At 39.6% G+C, this 26,313-nt stretch overlaps 1 protein-coding gene and 1 long non-coding RNA gene across 3 annotated transcripts; one reads left to right on the top strand and one right to left on the bottom strand.

The window, feature by feature from the left end:
- The first annotated feature begins 3,893 nt into the window (after positions 1–3,893).
- Positions 3,894–24,909, top strand: Fmo6 (flavin containing monooxygenase 6). Of its 2 annotated transcripts, XM_006496778.1 has the most exons (9): positions 3,894–3,960; positions 4,235–4,465; positions 11,390–11,578; positions 15,210–15,372; positions 17,026–17,168; positions 18,602–18,801; positions 20,794–21,149; positions 23,191–23,263; positions 24,395–24,909. In XM_006496778.1, the coding sequence occupies exons 2-9, from the start codon at positions 4,334–4,336 to the stop codon at positions 24,735–24,737; spliced, it is 1,599 nt and encodes a 532-aa protein (XP_006496841.1). In that variant the 5' UTR covers positions 3,894–3,960; positions 4,235–4,333; the 3' UTR covers positions 24,738–24,909. The 2 variants fall into 2 exon arrangements, with proteins under 2 accessions (XP_006496841.1, NP_001171509.1); NM_001178038.1 differs by lacking the exon at positions 3,894–3,960.
- Gm32279 lies at positions 4,308–7,842 on the bottom strand. The gene is made up of 3 exons (XR_373657.3): positions 7,698–7,842; positions 4,916–5,014; positions 4,308–4,480 (listed from the first exon to the last, which is right to left on the bottom strand). It is a non-coding gene; the product is annotated as a predicted gene, 32279 (long non-coding RNA).
- Positions 24,910–26,313: the final 1,404 nt, after the last annotated feature.

Below are 26,313 nucleotides of genomic sequence, written 5' to 3'. Positions count from 1 at the left end.
GAGAAAAGTGGAGCAGAAGCACATGGCCTGGAGAAACTGCAAGTTCTAAGGGGTCTCAAAAGCTGTGGAAGATGGTAGTGTAACAGTAGATCTGCCCAATCTAGGCACACAGTATGTATTCATATGAACTGTGTTTCACTGCCAAGACATATTTGGGAGGAGATTTATCCCATCCAGGTCCCTCAATCCTTCTCCCAACTCTTCCACAAGACTCTGTAAGCTCCATCTGATGCTTGGCTGTGGGTCTCTTCATCTGTTTTGGTCAGCTGCCTGGTGGAGCCTCTCAGAGGACAGTTATGCTAGGCTCCTGTCTGCAAAGCAGAGTATCATTAATAGTGTCAGGGATTGGTTCTTCCCCATGGGATGGAGAGATTGCTCAGATGTTAAAGGCTAGGCTCACAACCAAAAATACAAGAGCATCTTTCTTTTTTGAGTGTATGACAGTTGACAGATTTTCTGCACTCCAGTAGGTGGCCCCACACTCATGTGGCCCCCGACTGGACTTAGTGGGTTATAAAGAAAAAGACATGAAGTTGGGAGGGAGCATGATGGGAGAGAGTGGGGAGTATTGCATGGAGAGTTGGAGGTTAGACATGATCATAATTCATTGTATACATGTATGAATTCTCAAAAATAAAGGAAAATTAAGTTTAATAATCATGCTAATCATCAGAAAACAAATCAAAACCAAATGTAATGCTACCTCATCTCTGTTACCATTGCTGCTTCCAAATGACAAAATAAATCACAAGACTTGGGAATGTTGTGGAAGGAAAAAGAGAAACCCTGATACATTGTCCAGTGAAATGCAAAGCCGTTATGGAATGAATGAATATTCCTCAAAGAAATTAAGAATCTAACACATTGATCCCACTTATGGGTATATACCCAAATGAACTGAAATGAAACACTGCAGAGATATCTGCATTGTTATAGTCATTACTGCTTCGTTCACAACAGCCAGGATACACAATCAGCCAAAATATCCATCAAGAAAATGTGGGGTGTGTCTGCAACGGGATATTGTCGACCACATTGCACAGATGAATCAGAAGCACCTTACTGTCTGTAAAATCAACCAAGAGCAGATGGACAAATACTCCTGGCCCTCATATTATGTGAAATTTGAATCCCAGCAGCAGCAAACAGCAGGAGGGTGGTTGCTAGGACCTTGGAAGAGGGAAAGCAGAGATGATGTTGATCACAGGGAAAGTCTCAGGTAGGAGCAGAAACGGGCTGGAACATGTAATGTATAGCATGCTAACTGTAATTAACTATTACACACTTAAATTTTCTAAGGCAAGAGATGTTAAACATTCTCAACTATAGGAAAACAAGCATTGTCATGTGAAGTGATAAATGTGTTGATTAGCCTTCCTGTTTCTATTTCATGTTTCATTTTATAGCAAAAGATCATGTTATATATCTTAAAATACATATTTTATTTATCACTTATATCTCAGTAAGAAATTTGATAATATAATTGATTGATATATGTACACTATTTGATATATTTAACTTATGTGTATAATTGATATGATATATATTTGATATACATACTATAATATATAATGCCTCAAAAAAACAAAAGCCTTAATTCTTGCATCCATCTATTTAATAACAAAAAAACCTCTTTACAAAAATCTAAACAAAACATTTTAAAAGCACTGTCAAGTTAAATCAATATTTATCTATTGAGCCTCCACTGAATATTCAAACTCTCAACTTGGTGCTAAGGAAGATTTAAAAAAGAGCAAACACGTTGGTGTCTGACCAGCAATAGAAAATCTACCCACCAGGATCATAACTACACCTATGAGCCAATTAACAAAACTTTCTGAAAATATACAGCCATTAGGTAGTGTGAGACACAACATTTGGTCTATGGAAATTTAGGAATGAAACAAGTAAATGCTAAGAAACTTTCTATTGAAGAGTGAACTTTGTACATCTTAAATGAATATGAGAGAGTCCCCCCCAAGAGCCACTTTAGAGGCCTGTGTCAGGAGGGAGCCTGATCTCTTGTGAGGAGATGAGAAAGAATGTGGTTGATGACAGGTAGTACTGAATATCATGGTAGAGGGGTACATGCCAAGAAGTGGGGAGATGAGGAAGCAGGGAAGATTGTGTGTATGCTCTAATCTCTAAGGAGGAACACCATAAAATTTATCATTTAAGAAAATTAATTTCCTGAAGCCATTGGAGCTTCCAAATGATACATAGATCCTGAGGACTGAAAGATGGAAATTTACTGCCAGAGACAAAGCAGCTCCATAGAAATCGCAGAGTTGAGCCAAAGTTCATCTGCCGGGGTAGGGCGGTGCCAAGACTCCAGGGTGGAAGAAAGGAAAGAGGATTCTACTGTTCTGCCCTTCTCTTCCTGATGGGGCTGTTTGGTCCAGCATCTCCTCTCCCCTAAGTGAAGGTGTCACTAAAAGGCAAGATATTAGGTGTCTGCTAACTGAAGGGAACTTCCAAGAAAGATAAGGCTAGATTGTCTTCCCTGCCTCTCCTCTATGCCTGAGCTAAAACAGAGGCAGCCAGGCACAGCCCCATCAAGGGAGGAGGCCTATGGAGTGTGAGCAGTCCAAGAGACAGGGAGTGAAGCCCAGAGACATGAAGTCACAATAAATCAAGGCCTCTAGCTATGGTTCCCTTAGGCCTATCAAAATACAAAAATAAGAAAGAATTACATAATGTAAAACCATCCGGAGACTCTCCCCAAACTCTCACAAATTCTACAATAATCAGCTTGTCTGGCAAACACCAGCTCTTTCCACACTTTAATTCCATGGACTCCCTAAAAAGTCCTAATCCACTGGCCAGAGAACAGATTGTTCACACAGTCCAGCTCTATTTGACCATCACACTGCAAGCCACCTCTGGAGCTTGAAAAGTGGAGATGGAAAAATCTATTTTAAAACCCGGAGACCCACCAGGTAGTTTCTGCGGTCTCACTTCCCATGCGAACTTGAACTCCTAATCACCTCCCCAGAGGAAGCTTGGGAGATTTTACAGTTCTCTAACATCCTAATAAAAGCTGGAGCTCAGTAATTTCAAAGTACTATAAAAATCCCTAAATTCCTAAACAGCTACTTAAATTAAAATGTACTTTCTGAATCCCTGCCATTTGCTTAGCTAGCTCCAGGCAGAAGAAATTCGAGATTGAGTGTGAAGGGGTCTGTGAGATGAAGAAGCCCTCACTCTGGGTGTTGAGATGAGGCCAATTAAACAGGGATGGAGAACACAGTGAAACACATTAGTACAGTTAGCACTTGAGTAAGCAAAGGGCAGGCAGGCTAATTGCTTCCACTCTGGACTCACTCCTGCATCTTAAAGATGAGAACAGGAGCAGGGGCTGGAGGTGGGGGAGGCAGGGAAGTAGGGGAGGGTCAGAGCGCAGACTCCTAGATCCACAGTCTGCTCTTTACACTGGTCAGTTTCACAAACTACAAAAATTAGATCAACAACCCAAATCTAGCTGTCTAAAGTCTTGAGAAGTTTAAGCTTTTTTTTTTTTTTTCTTACCCACTGTTGGCCCAACAAACTCTTTTCTTATAGTCCAGGTGCTTAGGTTTTGTTTACATTTTCTGTAATTTCAAAGCAAGGACAAAGGAAAGAATTATTGGTCATTTAATCTCCCAGAGTTTCACTTTACAACCCAATGATCATATCAGTCACTATTGAATTTTTTTTTTAGAGCCCCGTTCAAGTCCTTTCTCCACCCCTTTCTTACTTGTTCCCTCATGCCCTCTTGTCCTTCTCTTATTCCCACCACAAGCAATTTTTCTCTTCCAGGTTTTAGCGGAGCTCAACACAATGAAAAGTACAAAGGAAAGGGAATTTTTGCTTTAAGAAAAATAGCCCCGCCCCCTTTCTCCATTTTTACATCAAAAGACATTAAAAGCCATTCTCTTCTACATTTGGAAAACTGTTGGTTCTCTGGGAAGGGGAACAAAGGTGGGTAGTTACGAGGTAACATCCCTGAGCATCAGGCACTCAGCGTTCACAGAAGAGATTTGATGCAAGGGGGTCCACGTAGGGAGGGGCTTTTGAAATTTTTGAGCATCGATCCTGTGATTTTTAGGGTGCTGCCTGAAGTGGTGGTCCCCGACTTGGTCATTTCTTAGAGAATGAAGTAATCAAAAAAGGTCAAGTTTAGTGTCTTATTATGCCAGAATTGTACATAATAAACACAAACTGTTAATGTGTGCCTGTCTCTTCTTGTGTTTAGGTGAGGATCCTGACGCATAAAACTCGGTTAATAATTTCAACTGAAAAACCCTTAGCGTCAAAGGACATTCTTTTGAAGACTTTTTTCGTACCACCTATCATGGGCAAGAAAGTGGCCATCGTGGGAGCTGGAGTAAGTGGCTTGGCCGCAATACGGTGCTGTCTGGAGGAAGGGCTGGACCCCATCTGCTTTGAAAGGAGCATCGATGTTGGAGGGCTATGGAAATTCTCGGTAAGTGATACATCTCTAGGACAAGAGAGGTAGAAAGACAGTTTCTATTGCAAATCACACCAGATCGGTTCTCTTTCACACCTGAAAGCCATATTGCAAAAGCCCCAGGTATGGAAAGGTAAGTCTTATTTCTCCTATCACACTATCATTTTATTAATATTACTAACACACAATATTGATTCACTCAATACTACTTTATACCAACAGGGCTGAACTTAGTGAACCTTAAAGGATGTCCTCAAAGAAAGCCAATAAATTTGTGATGTGGTCCTAGTCTCTAGCCCATCAACCATACCATGACCTATCTGGTAGAGTCCTATTCTCCAAGCTGATGGAGAGCTAATGTCAGTAATTAGCTAAAAATAATACACAGACACCTTCTTGCAAAGATGCTTGCAGAGACTCTATCCTTTATTCCTCTTAAATACCAACAAAACCATTTTAACATACCTGAACTAGAATTGAATTCTGAGGTCAGTTTCCAACTCAGGTTTTCTAGGCAGATAGATCTCAGGCAGCTGACTACCACACTCGAGCTCAAGAACTCATCTGTCAAATAGGGAGATTGAAAATTAGGTTGCCTCTAATGTGCCTTGCAATGCAGAAGGGTATAATTTAATGACTAACTTTGTCTCTCTGGGCAGTTATAAGTTATTATAAATCATCTAATAACAATGTGTGGTTTTTAGATTGTCAATTCTAAATCTGAAGAGAAAAATATAATCTTTGCTATCAAGCTTTAAGAAACACTATAGTCACGAAATGTTTGTTATAAATATAACACTTAAGTTTCCAAAGCCAGTTCCAGCTTCCCTGTCTTGAATTTTCCAATCAATGTGATTCCATGTAAATGTATCCGTGACACTCATCAGATAACTATCATCCTCTATCTTGGTCTCAGTTTTTGCCCACCTGAAAAAAAAAATTTCCCTGATAGGGAATTTAGTACTAATTTAGGATAGCTCTGTATTCATCTCATGAGATTCTTCTGTAGTTTTTGGTCCCGTTAAATGAAATATATAGTCATAGATTTTTATCTTCAACTCTAGAAATGAGTTTTTAAAGAATTCCATTTTCTTTATATTTCCCCGGACAAGTGTTACCAGCTTAAATTAAATCATAATATAACTGCCTACAATCTCATCAATAAGAGTTGAATGCTACGTGAACATTGAATGTGTCTGGTTTTTGCTAGCGAGTAGGATGACATAATCATTACATGCTAGTGGCTTCTAGTCTACTGATGAAGGGTGTCATAACTTAAGTCCACAATCCCTTGGTATCAAATAAGCAAGAACTCATTTGGTACCAAAACCTTTCATGAGGTAATGATGAGAGTAGTCTGACCATGATAAAACCAGTCTGGAGAAACTGAATATATTCTAAAAGACACTTTATCTATCAGACTATTAAAACAGTGAAACTGAGATTTCTGCAGGATCTCAAGTTGAGAGAAGAAATGCCTGGGCCATTCAGGGAGAAAGCTCTTCTCTAGAAGAAAGAGATTTACATACAGCCTTACAAAGATGATGCATCAGTGATGGGTGGGACCATGCCTTGACCTGGACTCCTTAAATGTGTGTATCCTCAGGCCTCTATTTAAACATCATTCTCATTTTAGGACCCTGGAAATGAACTGGAGTGGAAGGGAAACTAGATCTCTTTGTTCATTTTTCCAATGGTCACATTGAATAAATTCTCCTTTTATGGCTGTTGCTGTTAATTTGTCTGTCCTAAGTGACTTACTAAGGATCAATAAACAAACCTGGCTTCTTGGAACACAAACTGTGACCTGAAGTCTAGTAACAGTGAAATCAAAAACATAAGCCAAATTGTCCTATGGCTAACCCCCACTTTTGTTCTATCCTGAAGAAATTTTTATCTTGTTTAATTATATGTAGCTACCCCAGACCTCACTAGGAGACTATGGGTCATAACTCAATACTGTAGATATTTATAAACTATGCAGCCCTAAGTATCTCAGACTAAAAGCTGTTAATAAGATAGCCTTTGATTCATGTCAACTCAGTGGATAAAAGCTACTGAAATCTTCATAAGTCAAGAGAAAATCCTGCAGGATGTCCTCAAAGGAAGTAGATCTTTATGTAATGCAATTCCAGAGTACTGTTTGCTTCATGGTCTGTGAATGGTGCCCAGTATCATGTAGGCACCCTGGCAGTGAGCCAATGCCAGCATCATAAGAACAATCAGAAATCCACAAAAGGTCCACAGGAGGTACTGGGTCTTCTGCATCCAAGAAAGAATTGGTGCGTTAGCCATTATTGCCTCCTCAGGAAGTTTATGTAAGAAGCAAAACGTGATAGACTCTGGTTATCCATGAGAAAGAATGTCCCTTTTCCCTCAGGTTATGTATATAAGCAAAATTCTATCCAGAATGCCGGGGGCGGAAGGGGGGGTGGGGGAGGATAACACATTCAGATATGTGAAACTTTAGCTTCCTCCACCCATCCCCAATCCTTCTATCTTTTCTAAGAAAAGTTGATTTTGCATGATGTATGCTCAGACAGGAATTTTGGAAAATTGTGTTATATAAGATTTCATCTGTGAGTCCCTGCTGGGCAGAAGGTGTGGCAGAAGACAGAAACCTGATCACTCTGAACTTTTCACTGTGTGCATTTTCTAAGAAATGGAAACCAAATGGGACTTAAAGACTAGCAGAGTAAATGTGAGTGGGCTTCGAGTTTCACACACTCACGCAGGACATCACATCCTCAAAAGATTTGGTTAATTTGACGATAAGAAATTTCTCTCATCTAAGTACTAACCAGGCTTGACCCTTGAACTTCGGTGCATTCAGGGTGGTACAGCTACATCTGGCCTGGTGAAGATGAAGATGTTCTATAGAGAGACTTGTATCCTCAGTCTATCAGACTATAGACAATAGATATCCAAAATGGAAGTTTCTCCCAGAAATCTCATGCTTTGAGAAGGAAAATACTGGAAGATTTTGTCTCTCTAAAAAGAGAATTAATAGTACTGACTGCTTCTAACACTTGCTAGGCCCCTTACATGATGAAACTGAGGCCTAGACAATGATGAGTCATTGGTGGACAGCCCCACTTTATCCTGGACTGTTTAGATTTGCATATCCTTGGTCCTTTATTTAAACTTTAATCTCTCTTCAGGACTTGTAAGATGGACTAGAGGAGGTCACTGGCTCTCATTGTCCTTCTTCCCAATGGCCACATTGACTAAATCTCCTTTTTTTCACCTTTTACTATGAATGTGACTGCTTCAGTTGACTTCTTGAGATCAAGTGGCTGAACTTGACTTTTGAGGGTGCAAATTATAGCCCCATGTTTGGTAACATGGTCATACACAGCAATACAATTTTCTCAACAAACAAGCAGTAGATTAGCATCATTCTTGGCTGAAAAAAAAAGAAAACAAAAAATGTCAGAATAATCTAATCTTATTTTTTTTACTCACTCATCTGCTCAACAGAAATTTCCTGTGTGTATAGAGTACTGTGTTAGGCACAGTGACAACTAATAAGTACACTAGGAAAACAGTGTTTTAATTTTTTTCTTTATTTTTAAGACTTCCATACTTGTATACAACATAATATGATCATATCTACTCCCATTTCCCTCCTCCAGCACCCCTGCGTCCCCTTCCCAGTTCATGCCTTTTTAGAAAAGTAACCCACTAAGCCATTAGCACAGCCCATACTGTTGGTGGGGGATTCACCAGAAAAGACCGCTCACACATGGGTTAAGGCAATAGAATGTCAGCCAGCCAGTCTTCAACTACACTGGGAGTCTGAGATGCCAGTGTAGCCCTGAGCCTTTCTCAGGATGAGCTTTTAAGAATAAAAACCAAGTTTTGGGTTGACATACTTCAGTTAACAAAAAAAAACAAAAAAACAAAACAAAACAAAACAAAAAAAAACAGTTAGACAGAAGCAGAACTACAGAAGCCAAAATATAAGGTTAGGACCTTTTGAGACATTTCCAGATCTATATGAATTTTAGTGGATTTGGTCTTTGTTTTAGTTTTGACAGATGGCGCTGTCTACTTGCTAAGTTTTACAATCTGAATGATTCTTCCATCATGGAGTCAGTTTCGCTGAAGTCTTGGGACCTACTAAGGTCTGGGGCCCTGTTAGAACATGCACAATAGTGTGAGGCCATTCTCTGAAACGTGAGAAACCTACCAGTGGCCATAGAAATAAAATAACTATGATGCAAGCAACTGCATACTGAGCGCAATAAGGACAACAGAAGTTGTGGATTCAAGGGTGACAGTTGGTGAGAGGAAGAAAAAGAAAGCAAGTTTAGGGAGCAATTTTGGAACTGGAGTTGAAGAATTGATTTACACCAACAGACATTCAAAGATAAGCAAAGATGAAATACGGGAGGCAATAAAGGCAGACTAATAGAAACACGGAGAACATTCTGGAATGTGCCTCTGGCCTTGTCCTTAAAACACTTATGATCTAAAGCAAAAGAGGGGAGAAGTTGGAGCTCTAGATAGGACAGCAATGTGCTGATAATGCACCCACAGCCCTTGGACCCTAGTTCTAGGGAATTATCCCTCACACTGAGGCAGAGTTGGATCCTAATTCCCTCCTGACGGCTTCAAACCACCTCCCATATTGAAATAATGAAAAGGCAAGCTTTTGGAAGCAGCTGTCCCTTGTTATATATTTCCCCTTATTTGAAGAACAGAGTCTGAAGACAATTCCATGTTTTCATGTTTGAGTAAGCTAGAATCAAGAAGTGGGCACCGGAGAACACATGGACTTATTCAATCTGAAAATAATCCCAGGCCATATCACCGCCTTTTCCAGAGCAGGGTCTTACATTTTTAAGCAGGCCCTGGTCCACAACTAAGCCCTTCCTCCCCTCAATGGGCAGCTGAGAAACCTCCTTCCCTCCTCGCCTCACAGTTGGCAGCACTCTGAGTGAACAGCAGGGGCTTGGACCCCAGAGCCTGTCAGACAGGAACCTTGACCCTTTCTCTGTCCTCCACAAATATTTACAAGCAAATCTTTTAAAAGACTTTAAAATTTTCAAACCTCTAAAGTTATGAGAACTGTGGCAACCGTGGGTAAAGAAAAGGAACGTTCTCAACTTGAAAGGAGACACTGAGGCCTCAGGCTGAATGTCCCTACCAGAGATACAGAACTCAAGATTCTTTCTAGATCTTTCCATCTTTGTCTTCCAGAGGCTAGCCAGGGTGAGAGAGAGAAGGGTGGGTATCTTAAATCCAGCAACATGACACTGTGTCCCTCTCCTCTGTTACATAAGAATTCCTTCCATACAGGCTGCCAGCTTTGAAATCTGTTTTCAAGGCAGCATCCTGTGCACACTTTTATCCTGTCCACACAAGAGAGGAAATGTTTATTTTCAATTTAGCTTCCGACTGTTTCTCATCCAAGAAGTCACTTTTCAGTTACAACGTGGCTTTAAAATTGAATGCCAAGAAGTGATACATGTTCTAAGTCCTTCGGTTTTCCTGTGTGTGGGGTTGGGGGTGAGGGAGTGAGTGGTGTGTGTGGTGTGTTTGTGTGTGTGTGTTTGTGTGTGTGTGTGTGTGTGTGTGTGTGTGTGTGTGTGGATGTGTGTGTGTGTGATGTGTGGTGGGTGTGTGTGTGATATGTGTGTGGTATGTTTGTATGTGTGTGTGTGTGTGTGTGTATACGTTGCTTGTGTGTGTGATGTGTGTTTGTGTTTGTGGTGTGTGTGGTATTGTGTGTGTGTGTGTGTGTGTGTGTGTGTGTGTGTGTGTGATGTGTGGAAGTGATATGTGTGTGGTATATTTGTGTATGTGTCTGTGGTGCTTGTATGTGTGATGTGTGTTTGTGTAGTGTGTGTGTAGAGTGAATCCCACAGTTGATGAGTTAAAGGCCCCTCAAGCACATATTTCATTTACAGCAGAGCAGAGTTTCCCAAACTGAAATCAGCCACACTAGATCCCTGTGCAAATTCTTAGAAATGCAAATTCTTAGACCATGCACCCAAGGCAGGAATCCACGATTTTGGAAATGAACTGAATTCTCCAGTTTAGGGGGTGGGGGAAGGGATTTCTGGTGATCCCGATTGTTTCAAAGTGGATAAACTACTTTGGATAAGAGTGTGGGCTTTATCCCCAGTGGAAAGGGTGCTGACATCCATGTAGGAGCCAGATGAGAGAAAAGCCACACACTGCTTGGACTTTCAAATCCTTGTTGGCTTTTTAAGGTGAGCATGATAGCCAAACCAGTGACAACACAAGAAAAAAAAAAAGAGAGAGAGACTACTGAGAGACTACAGAAGAGCTAATGCTAGGTTAACAGGGTGAGGATGGTTACTGTAGAAATGGATCAGCTCTATGCAGTCCTATGTAAAGGGCTTCCTATTCTATATCTGAAAACAAGACTATGCTCTTCATACATTTTTTATTGAAAAAAATGAGGCAGTACATTCTATTATGGTTTCCTCCCCCCCCCCAACTCCTCTCAAATCCTTTGCAACCTCTTTCTTTCTTTCTTCCTTCCTTGCTTTCTTTCTTTTGTTCTTTTGTTCTTTCTTTCTCTTTAAAAAGAAAACTGGCAAAAAAAAATATCAGGTTAAAAAAAGAAGCAGCAAACACATAAACACAAACAAAATGCATAAAAACACAAAATTAGAAACCATAGTAAAAGCAAAAGACAGGAAAAGTAGGTAGACAGAGAGACAGACGAATTGATTCATCTACCAAAAAAAAAAAAATTGAGTTTTTTATGTTGGCTATCTACTAGTTGGCATGAGGAATGCTAATATTATGGTTAGTATACCAATGAGATGCCATTGAAGAAAAGTAATAAATAAGAACCCTTAATTTTTAATACTAAAAGAGTTTTGATCAACCAAGATTTGAATATTCTCAGAAAAGAGCACCATTCTTGGCTTGTTTTCACAGTTTTGTTATCCTTCCTAGAGCCACGCAGAGGAAGGAAGGGCCAGCATTTACCAGTCGGTCTTCACCAACTCTTCCAAAGAGATGATGTGTTTTCCAGACTTCCCCTATCCTGATGATTTCCCGAACTACATGCACCACAGCAAACTCCAGGAATACATCACGTCGTTCGCTCAGAAGAAGGGTCTTCTGAGATACATACAGTTTGAGGTAAGACCTGCACCCAGAACCACTAGTATTATATGAGTGTCAGAGAAGATGGAAGGATAGAACACCAAGCAGGGTGTACCACGTGTTTTGAGCCTCACCAGTCAGTAGTTCTGTTAGGCTATAAAGCATTTATGCACTCACAGCACCACCCCCTGCAATTCTCTGAAATCTCTGAAATACATTAGATCCTAAGGTTCTTAGCTGCATTGGTTCTCAACCTTCCTAATGCTGTGACCCTTTAATATAGTTCTTCATGTTGTGGTGATCCCCAGTCATAAAAGTATGTTTATTGCTACTTCATAACTGTAATTTTGCTACTGGTATGAATCATAATGTAAATATCTGACTTGCAGGATATCTGATATGTGATTCTCGTATGATATGTGGTTCTCAACCTCCCGGAGGTATAGCTCTACCTCCCTTATGCACCCCAATCCCTCCCGCCCTACAACACTAGGTAGGTGAGACAGAAGGTTAGAGGGGAAAGGGGAAGCAGATCCCTTTAGTCTACTTCCTGATGATTAGGAGCATTGAGTTCCTTGGGGCAAGTCCAATCTTCTTGGTCAGGATATCCAATTTATTCTCCCCCCTCTCTTTGCATATGACCTTTTGACAAATTGCAACAACAGCAACCAGGGGCAGCAAGGGGAGCAGCCAGGGAAATAGCAGCCTCCCCAGGTTCTCTCAGGGATCTCACATTTATACACTGTCCTTGTAAACTATCTCCAGTTGGCAAAAAATCACACCCCTCCTAGAGCACAAGACAATCATAGTCAGCAGCTGTAGACCATCAGAAGCAGCGCCATCTCCCATCCCACACCTGGGATTAAAACAAAAACATATGCACATAACATAACTGGGTTTTTTTAAGAAACCAAAATTCTCACTACAGTAAGAAATTATGACATTATGAAAAAAAGTAACATCTTACATGACCCCTGTCCTTTACCCACTTAAACCTTTATATTGCTTCTTAGTGAGTCTTAGAAGTTTTATGAAATACAGTCATTATTTCTGTAACTGGCAGTAATGTTCTATATTTGATAACCCTGTCTTAGTTAGTATTAAGTAAAAGGTTCACACATGCATATAGTGAAGGAAACATTCAATAAAATTATGACTTAAGGCTGTATTTGCATAATTATTTTCCTTCGAGTAGTTCCAAATATATAGTTAAAATTACATTTTCCAGCTAACATTCTTGAAACTTTTTAATGGGAAAATGAGCAAGGTTTATTGGGAAGCACAGAAACAGCTTCCTGAAGCTGGAGAGGACTCACAACAGAGTTGCCCCAGATGTTCTTTTATTATTACATTTATCTACTCAGTCCATTCATTCATTCATTCATTCATTTGTGGAACTACAAATGCCATAGACTGGCTTTGATTTATGGCGATACCTACCAACATTAATCAAGCTCCTGATACATGCTTATATCATGCTATTGTATATGGAAAGGAAGGAAAGAAGAGGAGAGGGAGGGAAGGAGGGAAAGAGGAAGGAAGGAAGGAAGGAAGGAAGGAAGGAAGGAAGGAAGGAAAAAAGGAAGGGGAAGGGAAGGAAGGGAAGGAGGGATGGAGGGAGGGAAGGAAGGAAAGAGAGAGGGAAATAGGAAGGGTCTGGAGGGATAGCCCAGTACTCTTATAGAAGACCTCAGTTCTATTTCCACCGCTGCATCAATCAGCTTAAAACCATCCTTAATTCCAGTGCCTCTGAGCTCCACAGACACCCACACATACCCCAACCATACAGAGGGCAGGGCAGAAGACTAGAGGGATGGAGAGAGGGAGGGAGAGTGGAAGAGAACTAGCTGTAAAATAAATCTTTTTACACAGGAAAAAATAATAATCTTAATATCTTCAAGAAGCCTATAATTTAAATGAAGATCAAAATTAATATTCAGAGAATAACAAACATAACAGTCACATAGAATGTAAATAAAAAGGAAGACTTTTTAAAACTGTCAATCATGTTTTAATATTATATATCATAAAAAATATCAGAAAAAATAATACTATGAAAGTTGTAGGGCAAGTCAATATGTTGAGAAAGGAGGAGAGGAAACTGTATTTGGAAAATGTTTTAGATAAGGGGATGGCATGAAGACAGCTAAGAGAAAGCCGCTCTGCTTCCCTGGAGGACACTTGACAGAGCTGACAGAGAAGGACATATGCCTGTTATGACTAGGGTGAACCACGGAGATCCATATTCTGTAGCTTTAAAAATTGAGGATTATTTACAGCCGTATAAATAATGACTGAGGTGTGTGCAAATGGAGCAGGTCTGATGGTGCTAAATGACAGTCATAAAAGACAGCTTCATGCTTCTTACACCATCAAGGTCACCTCTCAATTCAGAGCAGTTGCTAGAACTTCTAGGCAAGAGAAAAATGAGAAAGAATGGGAACCAAAGCACGTTCTCCCTGCTGCATCAGCTCCCTTTCACAACTCTGGTGAAAAGCCTATGGGACGATATCTGCTTCTATCTCATAGGCCCCTGTTGTTACATGAGGGCCTAAAAGTGGGTCCCATTGCTAGGTACATAGTCGCTCCAAACAAAATCAGGTGCTGTTAATAAGAAAGAAATAGATGGACACCGGAAAAAAATTAACAGTCGCTGTCCCAGGGGAGTCTGTAGAAACAGCAGAAGGTAAAAACAAACAAGGGCATAATTACTCAAGACTTTCGATCATAGGCTTAGATATAAGGAATTATATGGGCGTCCTCCGTGGTAGAGTGTGTACCTAGCACATGTGAGCCCTATGCTCAATCACCATAAATGAGACTGTGATGTATCAGAAATAACTTTGAGGCAGAAACACAGAATCAATGCAGTCCTGTCAGAAGAGTACTCCTATAAGCAGAATGAAGCATTCCAAGTAGCAAGTGGGTATAAACTCTTGAAGCCATCTTCATGGTTTTATAAGACTTTGAAGCAATGCAGCATTTGAGGTCATGGAATGAATAAAAGCAATACTGTATCTCTGAGATCAATGTTTATGTAGACATGAAGCTTAGGTAACAGGGTGGTTAGTTTCATTATTCTAAGAAGTGGGAAAATCAAATATAGGTAGGGAGAAAATGGAGGTAGGTCAGTTATTAATATGCTTCAATAGAGGCAGCACTATGGTTTTGCAGTTGGAAAGCTAGACTAGCTAGCAGAGGATGAACAGGCTCAAAATATGTATAGGCATATGTGCTGTGGAAGTTGCTTGTATTTCTGGAGAGAATCTGTACAGAGAACAGAAGAGACCTGGGGTCAAACCTTGAGACACAGCTGTATTTACTGAGTGGGTAGAAGATGAGGTCAGCAGAGGAGAAAGTGGAGTCACTGTCGAGCAGCTGTAAGCAAATGACATGTTTGCTATACTCATAAAAATGCCCGAGCATTATTTATTCCACATCAACTTACCAGATGTTCAATACTAAGTAAACCCTCAGAAGTAGTTTTCTGTGCAAGATTTGAAGATTCACTAAGGATGTGCTCTGACCCTCATATTGGTGCCTTTTTATATATTTTTCAATGACTGGGTCATCTTATATCATTATTTCCTCCATAGGAAAATACTGCAAGACAGAAAGGAAGAATTCCACAAATAGAAGGAATTCTGTTTTTCTCATTTTCTTCCAGACCCTGGTTTCTAGTATAAAGAAATGTTCTAGCTTCTTGACCACTGGCCAGTGGGTGGTTGTTACTGAAAAGGAAGGCAAGCAAGAATCTGTGCTCTTTGATGCTGTGATGATCTGTTCAGGACATCACGTGTACCCCAACATGCCAACTGACTCTTTTCCCGGTAAGCTTGAGATATATAATAATTGGGGGATTTATGGGCAAATATCTAGTGTTGAAGCATATCTTTGCACAATAATTATGTTTGAATTACCAGAAAAACCAAAAGAAAATATGTTTATATATGATGATATAAAAAATACAATAACTTATTCCCTAATCCCTGAAGTTCAAAGACTTTACACAGTTCTTATGTCACTGGGTCATGCAAACATAAGTCCTAACACACATGGGGTCTCTGAACACTCATATCCGAAAATGTGGGATTCTGCCAGACAAATAAAGTAAGATTCTTATTTCATCTTCACTTACAATTTACAAGTGAATTTTAAGAATCTCAGTGTTGTGTGTGAGTACATGAAAGAATGTATGTACATGAATGTGTATTGTGTGCATGAGTGTGAGTGTGTGTGTGTGTGTTTGTGTGTGTGTGTGTGTGTGTGTGTGTGTGTGAATAGTAATTGTTGTAGTGTTTGTGATTGTGGTTATAACAGCAGCAGCAGCACATTCAGTTGCTGACTTAGTTCAATTTTCTATTGCTATGATACAACATTGACCAAAACCACCTCAAGAAGTAAATGGTTTACTTCAGTATGCAGTTTATAGTCCTCTGTGGAGTGAGATGAAGGCAGAAACTCAAGGCAGGAACCTGGAGGCAGGAACTAAAACAGAGGTCATGGAGGAGTACTGTTTATTGGCTTGCTCCTCATAGCTCACTCAGCTTGCTTTTTCTATGCAGTCCAGAACCACTTGCCTTGAGGTGTCACTGTCCCCTGTGGGCTGGGCCCTTGCACATCAATCATTAATCAAGAAAATGTTCCATGAGCTTGCCTACAGTCCAATCTGGGGAAGGCGTTTTTTTCAACTGAAACTTGCTCTTCCCATATGATCCTAGCTCAAATTCAGTTCACAAAAAAAGGAGGAGGAGGAGGGAGAGGGGGAGGGGGAGGGGAGGGGGAGGGGGAGGGGAGGGGGAGGGGGAAGAAGAGAGAAGAAACAAACCTAACCTAACCATAACAGTTGCCATCCAAGAATGACAAAGATAAAAGAAAATAAAAGCACACAAAATCTTCCTGCCCTCTATCCCATTTTTCCTTTCTTTGCTCCATTATTCTTCCATTCCTCCCTGCCTCCCTCCCTCCTTTCTTCCTTCCTTCCTTTTTTTGCCAAAGTGATAGTAGTTCATGAAGACTAGGTTAAAATATTAATAGGCAGCATGTTTTATGGCTCTGTATGGCCAGACCAAACTCCTTATTGCCATTAAGTTCTTTGTCCAAATTTCTTTTTTCTTTTTTTTTTAAAAAACATGGATTCTTGGGATCAATGTAGGTCCCCATGCTTGCAAGGCGAGCACTTTTCTTACAAGGTGAACACATATAGCAATTTGTCATTGTGAGTAAATTGTTAAACAGACTAAGCACTAAGCAAATGCAATAGCCATTAGGTAGTATTTAATAAATTATTATTTTTATTGTTGTTGTTACTATGTATTATTAAAATGGAAATCATAACATTTTAAAAATTTTAAGATCCTCAGAAATAATTATTTGGGGGTTTTATTGGTAGCACTCACTAAGTAGATAAGTGCATTTTAATTATAGGAATATTTTTTAATGTGTGAAAAACTGAGTCTTCAAATTTTTGAAAATTAACTTAGGTCTAGAGCACTTTCGAGGCAAGTGCCTACACAGCCGGGATTACAAGGGCCCAGGAGCCTTCCAGGGAAAGAAAGTCCTTGTGATTGGCCTGGGAAACTCAGCATCCGACATTGCTGTTGAGCTCAGTCGTCTGGCTACACAGGTATGTGACATACGGGGTTTAAGAGGTTAAAAAAACTAGGATAGAAGTATGCCATTAGGTCAGCACTGGAGGCTTGAGTTTCCAGGAAATTGCCTGTTTCATGAGACCTTTCAATCATGAGAATTTGAGTGAACCATTCACCCAGAGAAGGAAGACAGCGTCTTCCTTGCTATGAAGAAGTTTGCTCTGATATAATGAAGGCAAATATCTGAGTGAGTGTAGAAGTGAGTACATGAGCATTTAATTTTTATTCTAACTGTGTAGTCTAATAACTTTCAAATCATTTCAGTTCTCAGTCAGCCTCCATCTTTAATTGTTTAACAACATTTCTTCCCACCTACCATGTGAAAGACCCCACCTACATACTAGTAAAAGATTTACTTACCACTACAGCTCTGGAGCACCACATGATCTGGTTTTTGCCATCATCCATTCATTCACTCATTCAAAAGCAAGGACTCAGCAAATGCCTGGCACTATTGTGTGTCAGATCTCTGTTAAGCTAAAATTACAGATATAAGTTAGACTAGATCGTGACCTTAATGAACAATCAGTGGGTGGGGGTGAGGCATCAGGTGCAGAAGCCATCTACAAAGAAGTGCTGAGTCTTCCCGTGGAATTAGGTGCTGCAACAACACCTCCAGGCACTGAGTTCTGACTTAACCTGAGCTAAGTCAAGGAAAATTTCCACAGGACTAGTAGTTGCTGCGACTAGTAGATCCTGAGGTAGCCCAGCATGTTTTTAAGCAAGCAGATACTAAGTGAGCTAACTCCTAAATACAAATAAAGTTTTGGTTGTTGGGATATATGTGTGTGTGTGTGTGTGTGTGTGTGTGTGTGTGTGTGTATGCATATATATATATATTCATTATCAGAAAGATACTAACTATACCAACAATTGACCTGGCAGGTTGAGATGGCTTCCGTGTCTTGGGATGAACAGACATCCTGTGCACATGTGCAGGGAAGACTAGAAAAGGGGAGGAGGGACAGAGACCAGCATTAAGTCTGTGGCATCCCTTCAATTTAATACCAGCTACCTATTTGCCTCCATTTCCCCAATTCAGCCCAACCTCTTCTAGCATCCAGTGCTGCTAGAGCTAACAGAGTTGACTCGTCTCTACCTAACTGGCATTCTTACTCTGTGAGCACATAAAAATGAAAATAGTCACAGCTGGCTATAGAGGCTTCTTAACCCAAGTGCTGTGTCTATAGGTCTTTGAACAGTTCTACATCAGTCTTTTGGAGTCACGAGAAAGGACTCTTGCCTCCCCTTAGATGCAAATGTGGCATGTTCATCTAGACTCATTTCTTAGAAAGTGTTCCTAAATGGATACTGAAGGGAATATATAGATATGCCTCTAGAGAACTGTGTCATGTTTACTCATTTGTCACAGAAGAATGCTGAGATCTGTATTGTCTCTCTCTACCAGGTCATCATCAGCACCAGAAGCGGTTCCTGGATCATGAGTCGAGTTTGGAATGATGGGTATCCTTGGGATATGGTATATGTTACCCGATTCACATCCTTCCTCCGGAATATCCTTCCTTCTTTTGTCTCTGACTGGTTATATATCAAGAAGATGAACACATGGTTTAAGCATGAGAACTACGGCCTGATGCCTTTAAATGGGTATGAAAAATAATACATATTTTCCATCCAATCTAGGAGCACACTGGTTTGGGTTGTTTACTTCTGCCCAGTTCCTCCTTTAGTTATCTCATTGAGTCTAATGGAATTAAATTAAGAATTTCTCAGGTGACAGAGTCCAAACCACAGATCATGTGCAGGCTAGAGATTAGTGGAGAAATGTATGTGGATATGTAAAGTAGGGGTGGATTAGGTAAACAAATCGTCCTGATAAACAGAATCCATTAACCTACAACCTATTTCCCAGAACTTAAAGGACTAAACAAACTGGAACTGGATTCTCTTTTAAATATATCATGTTTATAACTAAGTGAGGACACTAATAACAACATCTCCTTCTGAAGATAGTAATATTTAGAAAGATAAATGTACTTTTATGACTTACTTTGTAAATTATAGAGACAGAAATATGTGTTCATCTTGGTCTCAGATCACCTAATGTGCCTTTAAGGACTATCTACCAAATACTGTCGGTCAAGTAGGAGACTCAGAACAAGAGTGAGCACTCCCTCCCATGTCCTGCGTGCTTCCAAAGGCCGTCAGGAGGCGGGGAATATGTAAAGCAATGGTGCTCACTAAAACTGATGTGACCTGTAAAATTAGGACGATCCAATTATTTACTTCTTTTGCAGATAGTGCTCAATACACCCTAATTATGGAAGCATTGTAGATAGAAAAATCAGTACAGTTGAATATTTGGTGGATAAGAAATGTTTCACAGTGAGATTTTTCCCTTCTGGGGGAAAAGTGAAGAGGAATTGTAAATCAGAATACCAAATGCCAGGTTTAAAGAGCTGGAGTCTCCTTCCAATGTACTTATCCTACCCATATTTAAAAACTGCTCTGACTCTCAAGAAACAGTAATGTTGTTTAATATACTTAGAGTTTTGTTTAACATAAAGTTCCAAAATTTGATCTGATCAAAAATGGTTCTATCTTACAAGAGTAACTACAAATTGCACAGGGGTTTTATCACTTAGAAAAAAAATGTTTTGGAAAAACCACTCCTTCTCAGAACTAAACTCCCGCCTTGAAAGGGTTCCAGTGCCCTAAATTGCAGCTGACACCTTTTTGTTCGTCCCTTGGTTGAGAAGAAAAGAAAGAGGGAAAACAGGTATGCTATGATCTACTTGTTAGCTACCTTATAAGGCAAAGGGAAAGGGGACAGAGTTACAGAGGGAAATGACAGTGTAGAAATACAAAAATAAACACCAATACAAACAAAAATTTAAAAAAAAACGAAGGTTTTATGTATGTGAGTTACTTAGAGAAAATTCCAAAATCTATAAAGGAAACTTAAATCAACATGAAGTACATTTCATGAAAATTTTATTGCCAGAACTATTGCAAAGTACAGTATCAATGATGATTTCTTTCCTTGTGAACACAAAGAACTTGATATAAGATGACCAAGCATGATAGTAAGATTGGTAGGATCATCACCAATCTGATTTTGCCATACAAGGCCTCTGAGCTATAATAGTAGTTAACATGCAATGTTCTTGAAGGTGTTGGCTATTGTTTAGTCGTTAGTCATCAAGTGATAATATCTCTGTGAGGACAATTCTGTCATTATCCCATTTATTCACATAGAAAAAGAAATGTAGAGGAACACCACCAGTTCGTAAGAGTTATAGCTGGGAATAAACCTGTGAAGTCTAGCTTTAGAATCTGTATTATTCGCTAGTTTATTCTATCTGGAATTGGTTTATATTCTCATCTACTTGGTGAGTCTCCGAAGACCATTAATACACACAATCTAATTTTAAGTTTTAAAGGGCAACAAGAAAATTTCAGACATAATTTCTTAGAAATATTTACAAACCAGAAAGGAATTTCTGCCTGAGAAGCACATGTAGGGGCCCTCGTGTTGGTGCTTAACTGAGCAAATCTAGATGCAATGGATGAGATGTTGAGGGCATTTCATGGAAATGACTATCGTGCTTACGGTGTTTGCCTTTCACATCTACACAGCCCTCTCAGGAAAGAGCCCGTGTTCAATGATGAGCTCCCATCCCGCATCCTGTGTGGCATGGTGACCATCAAGCCCATCGTGACCAAGTTCACAGAGACCTCCGCTGTGTTTGAGGATGGGACTGTGTTTGAGGCCATTGACTGTGTCATCTTCGCCACAGGCTATGGTTATGCCTACCCCTTCCTGGATGACTCCATCATCAAAAGCAGAAATAATGAGGTCACTTTGTACAAAGGCATCTTCCCTCCTCAACTAGAGAAACCAACCATGGCAGTGATTGGCCTGGTCCAGTCCCTGGGTGCTGCCATTCCTACAGCTGACCTCCAGGCACGCTGGGCTGCTAAAGTGTTTACAAGTATGTGGGTCACTTTGTACTTCATTCACTAAGGCAATAATTGCCTGCTCTAAGCTGATGACTGTACTGGGGATCCACTGGGACCAAGACAGACATACAATTTGACCTCATAGATGGGAGTGGAATGAGTAGAGGACATTACAGCAGGAGAAGTTTCAGAGTGTTGTGATGAGGGGAATTGGCCTGAAATTTATCCCATCTAAAACAACATAAATAAAGCCCTAACCTAATATGAGGAATCACTCTGAATGGATGAAGAACCAGAAACATTTTTTAAAAATAAATAAATAAAAGGCAGGGAGTGGCAAAAAATGAAGAGAGAGACAAATGCCTGAAGGGGCTTCAGAAGCCGAATCCAAGAACTTGACCTTCTGACAATGAGTTTGGGAGGAGGTTGCAAGGTTTTGTGTGAGATAAAGGAAACAGCTGGGTAGCTGCAAGGATAAGGTACAAATACTTCCAGGGCACTGGGGCTGGGGGTGATGGGCATGCTAGAGGCCTAGTGTTACCTCTGTGCCAATGTCATGTGCCTCTCACACTGTTGAAAGACTTCTTCCCTTCCCTTTCTCTACTGTAGACCACATGGTTTCAAGGGGCTACAAGAACTTTATGTGGGGAACATATAGATTCTATGTGGGGAGCATATAGATTCCATGAAGAGAGGCAGTGACTTAATTATACTGATTTAATTGTTCCAATACTATTGATCATCATGAAAAGTATCTTCTTATTCAATGTCTTTTAAAAATTAAATAGCATACATATAACTCTCCTAACATACTGCTGACAAAAATCTATAATTGGGGAACTATAGAAATGAGGAAAATGTAAATCATAGTATGAGTTTAAACTTCCTAAAAAATATATATACATATATAAGTGTATATATATATATATATGTATATATATATATATATATAGTAGATATAAACACTTCTGTTTCAAAGATGCCATGAAGAATTTCAAAGTGTTCCATCATCAAATCTTGAATAAGGATGCTCACCTATAAAAAGCTTCCATTGTCTTTTATTCTTAGAAGTGCGACAGTGTGTCCAGAGGCTGAAATTTTATGAGATCATTGCATACAGTTCATAAACCTGCAATAGTAACATGAAACAAAGGGCATCACTTATTTGTCTGACAAACATTCATAGAATATCTGCTACATGTGGAGATCTGCCTTACCCCTTACTTAGGTTACAACTTTAAATCAAGCAGACAAAAAAATAAAAATAAAAATAAAAAAATCTGGTCCCTCTCCTGCTAGTAAAGCACTCACCAAATACTAGCTATAGGATGCCAACACACAGTCAGAAGTTCACAGTGGCTGGGTGGTGTTCATACACCTCGAATATCTATCTTAGTAGCCTTCTTCCATTGTTACAGAGATAAGTAAATTACAGTCGGTCCCAAGTGCCGATGTTTGCCAAGCAAGCTACAGCTTGCTTTCTCCCATTCCTTATTAAACACCCAGCTGAACACTGACATTGGAATTCTGGGCCTGCCTCCTCTCATTATCTACATCACTTGCTGTGGAGTTTAGTACCAACTATTGTCCCAGATTATAACTTGAGGGATATCTTAATAGGAGGATATAGACAAGAAGTATGAACATGATTACCCCATTCCAGGACATGAGGTACAGCAGAGGTATGCTGAGAACCAGGCTCTTCGTGATGTTACATAAACACCATGAGGGTTGGGAGACTTCAGGCTACAAACATCTCTGCTGTGAGTCTTACACACAGACCAGCTTTTCTATCCCCACGCGTGCACTTATCTCTTGGGTCTCTGTACTTGTTAATTGTCATTTGTCAAATGACACCAAAGAGAGTTTTTCTTAAGGCAAAACGTTTTATTAAATAAGATCACTTTTTTTTAACTTCACATAGCTAAATTGAGGTAGCCACTCAAAGACCTTTTTAGGCATTCGTTTCATAAATGATGAATTCCATTCTGTGTGGTTTATAAGGGACTAATTCCGTTGTCTTTTTTTTTTTTTTTTTTTTTTTTGGTGTTTCTCTCCACACACGTTTTCCAGACACATGTGTCCTGCCAACTACAAATGAAATGATGGATGACATTGATGAGAAAATGGGCAAGAAACTCAAGTGGTAATCAATTACACTTGCTAATCCAATAAATTCTAAATTTTTCTTTATGCATCGAAAACATCAATAAGGTCTTTAATGTTGCCAGCAGTAGCAGTTCGTTATTTTTTAATTCTGGTTATATCTGATCCACGTTAGGTGGGAAAACACTTTCTTCCCCTGTCAACTTGCAAGAGAGTGATTGTGCCCTCCAGGGAGCATGTGGTGAAAATGAGGTCTGCAAATAGAATTGGAAGCCAGAAGTTTCCTATAAGTAGAACCCCTGGGTGCTGAAGCCGTCCTGTATCACAAAGCACAGTATTGAAACCATAGTTCAATAGTTCCGGAAGAAACTAGCTGGCTGGAAATTAAGCAGCAGAATCTAAATTTGCTACTGATAAACAAGAGTTAAAACTTATATTCAGTTCAACTACCTTAGTATATTCTGGAAAAAAGAGGATTCACCTCCAAGTTCAATACATGTTTTCAAATACAGCAAATAGAAAGGTCTTTATATGGCTAGATTTGAATGTAGTTTTTCAGGTTAATTATTTCATTAAAAATGTCCTTTTAAATTACCTATGAAAATCAGTTGAAAATATAATCAACCACCAAATCACTGTTGGATAAGTGAATGGTTGTGTAGGAAGTTTATTTCTTCTTTCCAGCCTCCAACATAATATTCAGTCTCTGCCCCAGGGTAGATATCAGGTCAAAGGTCTAGAGGAGAAAAGGAAGGGAACCACAGCCCCCACTTAATCTCAGAATCCAAGTCAGAGTGCAGCTCTTAGATGTGAACACTCTTGGTGCTAATAATCCCTTTAGAAGTAAATACAAACAAAAAGAAGGGGAAAGAAAGATTCGATGTGAACACTCTTGGTGCTAATAATTCCTTTAGAAGTAAATACAAAAAAAAAAGAAGGGGAAAGAAAGGTTCGATCACCAGTAACATTCTGTCCTTTATGTCACACGAGGACACACTCCATCTGAAAGGATGATAGGATTTGTCTCACTGCACTCTCCAGCATTGAAACTTATTCAAATAATCCTAAGAATCTAACATTGGCAGACTGGGTGCAGTGTGCAAGAGACAGAAATTATAGAATTAATGTTCTGTTTGCAACTATGACAATCATTTTGCTTTTCTGTCCTCAGGTTTGGCCAGAGCCACACTCTGCAGACAGATTATATCACATACATGGATGAGCTGAGCTCCTTTATAGGAGCCAAGCCTAACATACCCTGGCTCTTCTTGACTGACCCCCAGCTGGCCCTGGAAGTGTACTTTGGCCCTTGTAGTCCTTATCAGTTTCGATTGATGGGACCAGGAAAGTGGGACGGAGCTAGAAATGCCATCCTAACTCAATGGAAACGGACGGTGAAGCCAACCAGGACAAGGGCTGTCGGCGAAGCACAAAGACCACGTCACCTTTATGACTTGCTACGAATGCTTTTCTTCCCAGTGTTCTTTCTGGCTGTTTTGCTCACCTTTTATTAATAACAAAGTCTGCTGGGTGCCAGAGTCCAGCCTAGAAGTGAAATCACTGGAGTATAATACACAAACACAAGTATGCACACATAATGACCAAGGGCCCTCCTCTCCTTCTAGCAGATGTGAAATGCAACCTGGATCATTTGACTCAAAGGATAAATAAAATGGAAAATACCCAGCCTGTCTGTTTCTGATGAGAATACTTTTTAATAGGCTTTTCACGTGTTGAAATAAGGTTTGGGATGTTTGGGATGTTTGGGATGTTTGAGATGAGGGGAATTGTGGGGAGTGGAATAGAAGGGAAGTTGCAAAGGCATAAACATAGACTTTCAGGCTATACAAAGTTTAATGAGCTTTGTAAGGGGAGTGTTTGCTTTTGTGTTGTAGTATAGCAACCAATGTGTTTTTGCACAATATTAAATGAAGTATTTGATAGTAAATGAATATAAGGAAATAGAGTTGTACCTATACAACATCGTGTGTGTAGCTCATGCATAGCTCCTGTAGCTTATGTGTGTGGCTCAGTGGCAGAATGCCTCCCTGGTATACACAGGACCGTGTATTTAATCCCAGGACAAGAGAAAATAGGAAAACATTCCAACTGTGAACTTCAAAACCAAGATGACCTCACTGATGAATTCCATCAATAATTTGAAAAATCAAAGATACAAATTATGAAAAAGATCAGAAATGGCAAAAAGACATATTACTCTCTGATTAATTTTATGAGACTGACATCACTCTGAAACTTAAAATCTCAAAAAAATTAAATCTCGATCAATATCCCTCATACACATGTACACATACAAGCATTATTAACAAATGCAAAATAAAATTCAACAGTGTATAAAATGAACAGTATATCATCAAGTAAGACATATCAGCAAGAGAATGTTAGCCTCGTGGCTAATACCCTCCACCTTACTAATAAACGAAACTAAACTAAAAATGAGAAAACCGTTTGAGCTAAAGTAAGATATCTTGGATGCAATGCCAAATTCGAAAACTCCATTAAAAATTATAAGTTAGACTCCATAATTTCAATATCCACTTGGGGAAAATAGTAAGTATATAAGCATCTATACTAATTTTACCTATAATAAAAGCAAAATGAATATCACAAACTATCAAATTGGAGATATCAAACACAGAAGAAAAATTGGATTTGAGAAGAAAAATCCGTAACAGTCTATCCCAGTTTGAGCGTAGGAGAGACACAGTTTATTCAAAGACTCAAGATGTTTCAAACAAGGAGTAGCTCCACAGTGTTTTTGTGTATGCTTATGTGTGTGTACATGCATGTATACTTTTATTTGCTGTTGTTTCTCTCTCTCTCTCTCTCTCTCTCTCTCTCTGTGTGTGTGTGTGTGTGTGTAAGAGAGAGTAGGAGTAGAGTGTGGAACTCTTCACAATTACATCATTTATGTCAAAATGAAATGTCCTTTAGTAAACATTTTATCCAACCAAATGGATAATGTTGATTTTCAATAATCTCAGTTTAATGTAAAGCTATTTACACCTCTTGTTCACTTGGTCCGGGGTAATAGCAGCAGACACAATCATGACCTTTGTCATTTTTACT

This window comes from Mus musculus, chromosome 1 (assembly GCF_000001635.26).
Source record: "Mus musculus strain C57BL/6J chromosome 1, GRCm38.p6 C57BL/6J".
NCBI classification, from domain to species: domain Eukaryota; kingdom Metazoa; phylum Chordata; class Mammalia; order Rodentia; family Muridae; genus Mus; species Mus musculus.
Note: the sequence above shows the minus strand (reverse complement) of the source record. Positions and strands in the feature narration are given on the sequence as shown.

What these genes read in the sequence shown, in the direction of transcription:
- Fmo6 (XM_006496778.1), top strand. Translation starts at nt 4,334, where the DNA reads ATGGGCAAGAAAGTGGCCATCGTGGGAGCTGGAGTAAGTGGCTTGGCC. An exon ending in GCCAACTGACTCTTTTCCCG is followed by an intron (nt 15,373 to 17,025) that starts GTAAGCTTGAGA and finishes AAATTAACTTAG; the next exon opens with GTCTAGAGCACTTTCGAGGC. An exon ending in TCAGTCGTCTGGCTACACAG is followed by an intron (nt 17,169 to 18,601) that starts GTATGTGACATA and finishes TCTCTCTACCAG; the next exon opens with GTCATCATCAGCACCAGAAG.